At 48.0% G+C, this 5,572-nt stretch overlaps 1 protein-coding gene across 10 annotated transcripts in view; it reads left to right on the forward strand.

The window, feature by feature from the left end:
• The first annotated feature begins 350 nt into the window (after positions 1–350).
• The window catches only part of ADPGK (ADP dependent glucokinase), a 40,869-nt gene continuing 35,647 nt past the window's right edge, over positions 351–5,572 (forward strand). For 2 of the 10 annotated variants that reach the window (XM_017548081.2, XM_017548082.2), the window contains exon 1: positions 351–671. In XM_017548081.2, coding sequence (XP_017403570.1) covers positions 439–671 — 233 coding nt within the window. In that variant the 5' untranslated portion in view covers positions 351–438. Of the gene's footprint in view, positions 885–5,572 lie in introns of all 10 variants that reach the window. The other 8 variants (XM_017548079.2, XM_017548080.2, XM_037745545.1 and 5 more) reach the window with 6 other exon arrangements.

Below are 5,572 nucleotides of genomic sequence, written 5' to 3' on the forward strand. Positions count from 1 at the left end.
AGAATGGGCACGGGGCGGAGGGTCGGATTAAAAAAAAGGGCTGTGATCCGTGCCAATGGGGACATCGACTGGTTTGAATATTAACGCGAGGTTTTTCCGCTTCTTCATAATCAGTCTGTTTTGTTTTACCGGGAAAGCAAATGTATTCCTATCCCTCTATTTGAGGATACGGTTGGAGATCCGGGAAGGGGGGGGTGCAGCGCCCGGACAGTTGTCCCATCTCCTCCGGGACCGCGACCCCGCAATGCCAAGACTCGGACTGAGGCGGAGGATCCCCACCCGCTGCGTTGTGGCGCTGCCTGTCGCCCCGCCCCTTGAGGGGGCCCGTGGCGCGCCCATGTGACGTAAGGCTTGTGTCGACATCGGCGCGCGCCGAGCCCGGAAGAGGCGCGGGCTAAGAAAGGAGTCGGTTCGCGCAGGTGCGGCGCCTCGGTCCCCATGGCGCTGTGGCGCGGCTCTGCGTACGCGGGCTTCCTGGCGCTGGCCGTGGGCTGCGTCTTCCTGCTGGAGCCAGAGCTGCCAGGCTCGGCGCTGCGCTCTTTCTGGAGCTCGCTGTGTCTGGGACCCGCGTCTGCGCCCCCGGGAGCCGTCTCCCCCGAGGGCCGGTTGGCGGCCGCCTGGGACGCGCTTATCGTGCGGCCAGTACGGCGCTGGCGCCGCGTGGCAGTGGGGTGAGTGCCGGAGGGGCCTGGGTCTCTGAACCTCCGAGGTTTGCTTTGGAGGTCGGGCGGAGCCCGCGCAGAAACTCGGCTCCCCAGAGGTCCCCGGGCGGCGCTGCTGTCCGCGCTGGCCCCTTGGTGAGAAGTGTCGGACGTCTGAGTTGAACCGGTTCGTCACCGCTGCTCTTTCCACTCGGCTGGCCTCTACGCCTTTCTCTCATCCCGGTAGGACCGGCCCTAATAGCTGCTTGCTAATCGCGGTTTGCCTGACACCTTTCTCCGAGCCTTCTTCCTCATTTCAACTTTTAGCCCCTTCTCCTATGGCGACTGCTGTTTTGCAGTCAAAGATTGCACCTTACCCACTCTTCTTCCTCTTACTTCTGAACTTCTTGAAGATGAGTGATCTCTGCCTTTACCCACTTTCTTTCTTAACGCTGTATAGTTTAGAAACCACACCAGAATACTACAACTCCGCTCTGATTTGCCTTTTTGAGTCTTCATTATCTACTCTCTGCAGGCTTCCACGCATTGAACACGCCCTTCTCCGTGAAACACTTTCCTTCCCGACTTCAGTGACATTGCATATTTAAGGCTCTTCCAAATCACAGTGCCTCCTTTCTTTGTACTCTTCCTCGGGGATGTAATTATTCCCTTTATAGTGTTTGTGTTGTAAGCACTAACTTTAGTCCCTAAGTTCGATTTGCCTTTCTTGCTGTAACCTCGGAGTTATGTATAACCACCACACAAAAGCAGGCCCTCTACCATGTAGCCTACTACTGTCTCTGGAGTGTTGGGGCCAGGAGGGGTAAAGTAAAGCAAACTTGTCCAGAAGATTTAATGACATAATTCATGTAATCTATCTAGCATGGTGCCTGCTTTAAAAAGCATTCAATATTAGCTATAATTTTTTTTCTTTTTTTAAATTTTTTATCTTTGGACACCGGGTCGGTCTGTGTCTCCCTCTCTCTCTCTGTCTCTCTCTCTCTCTCTTTTGCCTAGGCTGGAGTGCCATGGCGCAATCACTTCTGCCTCAGCCTCTGGAGTAGCTAGGACAACAGGCAGGCACCACCATGCCCAGCCAATTTTTTTTTAGTAGAGTCAAGGCCTTACTGCCCAGGCTGGTCTCGAACTCCTGAGCTCAGCTCAAGTGAACCTCCCACCTGGGACTCCCAAAGTGCTGGGATTAAATTGTCCTTCCTGCTTTATGCGCATTCATTCAGCAGATACTCACCAACTACACGGTTAGTGTCAGATCTGTGCTAGGTTCTCAAGGTACAGAGATGGGTGAAGCAAGGTCCCTGCCTCACTTGTTGGGAACACATATTATTGCATCAGTCTACTTGGGCTGCTAGAACAGAATACCATAAATTAGGTGGATTAAACAACAGAAATTTATTTTCTCATGGATCTGGAGGCTGATGATTCAAGATCAGGGTGCTGGCAGGATTGGTTTCTGATGTGGCCTCTCTTCCTAGCTTGCAGGCAGCTGGCTTTTCACTGTTAGTCTGCGCATGCACACTCCTGGTGTCTCTTACTCCTATTATGTGGACACTAGGTCCTTATGGAATAGGGCTCACTCATATGACCTTATTTAACTTCATTACTTCCCTAAAGACCCCATGTCCAAATATAGTCACATTGGGAATTAGGGTTTCAACATATGAATGGGGGCCAGGCACAAGCCTTAATTGTCTTTTACAACTTAGGAACTCTTCTACCAGAGTCACAGGTCCACCTGGTTTTAAGGGAGGGGACATAGAACAAACCTTGATGGGAGGAGCATCAGTGTCACATTGTGAAAAGAACATGTAGAATGGGACATCTTACTGCGACCATCTTGGAAAATGTATTCTATAGTGACTTTCGTGGGACAGACCCTAAAGAAAAAATGAAATTTCTCCAAGCAAAAGTGGGAACAGGTCCACTTAGGCAGGAGAATCAAATGTGGAAAAGTACATGGTTTAGGAGCAAGAATCATGGTAGAGGGTTGTAAAGAGTTGATGCTGAGAATGAAGGGTTGGACCAGGTTGTGAAGGGCCCAAGTCAGGGTAGGTGATGGGGAAGCCGTAAAGGTTTATAAGCAGTTAACTGATGGCAAGTTCTTTGTTGAGAATTGGTAGGAATGTGAAGGGTGGATTTTGAGCAGTGGTTCTAACCTGTTTCGCTGCTTTTCATCATCTATTACCTAAAAAGGATTTGTAGCCCAAAGATGGGAATATAGGAGGAATGGGTGGGAACAGGTGCAGTACTTGCATCAGAATCTCATTTGGAGGTTGTAGTTTGACTTCCCTAGAGACACACCCAAAATGCAATTTAATGTGATTCATATGGAGAAATAACTTGAGACCCTGACGCTGGTTTAAGAGGCCATTGTAGGGTTTGTGTAAAGGGAGAAAGGACCCTGAACCAGACTTGGTAATGATGTAGAAGAGGTGAGATTTGAAGATAACCTGAATAATAGGTTGGATGTGGTGGAGTAAAGAAAGGCAGTCAAAAACGACAGGTTTTTAGTACTGGATACCTTGTTTAGTTTTTGTTTTTTGAGACAGCATCTCACTCTGTCACCCAGGGTGGAATGTGCATTGGCATGATCAAGCTGACTACAGCCTTGACCTGTCACGCTCAGTGTCCCGAGTAGCTTGAACTACAGCATGTACCACCGCAGCCAACTAATTTTTATATTTTTGGTAGGGACAGGATTTGCCAAGTTGCTCAGGCTGGTTTCAAACTACTGAGCTCAGGCCCTGGCCTCCCATCTTGGCCTCTGAAAGTGTTGGAATTACAGGTGTGAGCCACCTCATCCAGGCCAGTATTAAATATCTTATAGCAACTAATATGGTTAGGCTTTGTGTCCCCACCTAAATCTCATCTTGAATTGTAATGCCAGTAATCTAATCAAGGGAGAGACCGTGTGGGGGTAATTGAATCATGGGGGCGGTCCCCACGTGCTGTTCTCCTGATAGTGAGTGAATTCTCACGAGATCTGTTGGTTTTTATAAGAGGCTCTTCCCTGCTGTTCGCTTGGCATCTCCTTCCTGACACTTTAAGAAGGTACCTTGCTTCTCCTTCACCTTCCATCATGACTGAGTTTCCTGAGGCCTCCCCAGCCATGCTGAACTGTGAGTCAGTTAAACTTCTTTCCTTTTTAAATTACCCAGTCTTGGGCAATTCTTTATAGCATTATGAAAACGGACTAATACAACTTGATGAGGGAAGCAGATAAAAGATAATTGTCACCGAGTCTTCACACATTGATTTGCCCAAGATTTCTTAGCATCAAGTGCCAGAGGGGCAGTTGAAGCCTGGTCTTACCCATTTCTGGTTCTATGTCCATGCCATGTTGTTGCCTTTAAGAGAGATGTAAGAAGAAGAGTCAAGTTTGTGGAAGAAGACATATTGGATTTCAGAGGAAGAGAAATGTACATACATTGTTGTGGGGTTTCTAATGAAGCTTCTCTGTCAGCCACTGAAAATGAGAAGCTGGTTTTTAGGAATACATTGCGAAACAGGGTTGCAAGTTTTGGAGACACTGGCACTAGGGTTGAAGCCAGAGACAGGATAGGATCATCCAGGAAGAGAAGAGGAGAAGGTAAAAATGGTGAGGGTGGAATTCTGGGAGGCACCAGTATTTAAGGGGCTGGCAGAAAGGGGTCATAAAAGTAAAGGATAGAAGGAATTTTATGGAGCTTCTAGGAAACTTCTCCTGCTTCTAAATCAGACACTGGTGCCTGTTGTTCATTGATTTTAAAACGATGAAACCTGCCGGGCATGGTGGCTTGTGCTTGTAATCCCAGGACTTTGGGAGACTGAGGCGGGCGGATCACCTGAGACTGGGAGTTCGACACCAGCCTGACCAACATGGAGAATCCCTGTCTCTACTAAAAATAGAAAATTAGCCGGGCTCAGTGGCATATTTCTGTAATCCCAGCTACTTGGGAGGCTGAGGCAGGAGAATCACTTGAACCTGGGGAGCAGAGTTTGCAGTGAGCCGAGATTGTGCCATTGCACCCCAGCCTGGGCAATAAGAGCGAAACTCCTCAAAAAAAAAAATAAATGGTGAAACCCTAATGTTAATATATTCATTGTCCCTGGAACTGGCTTCACCCTGACCCTTGAAACATACCTTGGTCTTCTCCCCTGTGTGAATTCTCCATTCTAGCTAAATCATTCTTATTATGTCCAAACACAAGGTAGTCCCTTTGTGTACAATTTTGTGCATACTTCCTATGTGGGCTTCAGTATCAGATAAATCATGGCATAACACCTATTATGCCATGAATTCATAGGGAAGAGGTTCCAGCAGCTCAGGCTCCTTCCCATTGGTTCTCACAAAGTGTGCTGCTCTGGGTGGAGCAGGCTGGCGCTTCAGCTGAACCCAGGTACCTTTCTCTTTGGCTTTCTTCTTTTTCTGATCATTTTCCTTCACACGTTTCCGGAAGCTGTCTTGGCTCTTAGAGTGCTTAGTGTGCTCAGTTTGAATTTCAGCTCCGCCTGTCTGTGGCCTTTGGAATGTTAGTTAATCCACAGCCTCACTTTTGTCAGCTGAAAGCAGTGATGACTAATGAGGGATCTTACAGAGTTTTGCAAATAGGTGTAATGTATCTGAAAATGCCTGACTAGCATGAGGTGCTTCTTAAAGATCAGCCACCTTTCTCTGCTTGGATGCAGGAGCTAAGGTTCAGCCCAGGGACAGATGCCCAGCCCTTCCGCCACCCCGCTTTACAGTTGTTTTAACGATTATGATTAGCTCTTAAACAGCTGATGCGCATAACGTAAAGCTGCAGAAAACCTTAGAAAACATCTACAGGTGATGAAAAAGAAGGGAGGAGATAGGAAACATCGTCCTTGCCTTAGAGATAGTTTCAGTCTAGAAGGGAGAACTATGCCCTCTTTGCCAGTCGTCCCCCCCCCCC

This window comes from Cebus imitator, unplaced genomic scaffold (genome assembly GCF_001604975.1).
Source record: "Cebus imitator isolate Cc_AM_T3 unplaced genomic scaffold, Cebus_imitator-1.0 Scaffold203, whole genome shotgun sequence".
Taxonomy (NCBI): Eukaryota; Metazoa; Chordata; class Mammalia; order Primates; family Cebidae; genus Cebus; species Cebus imitator.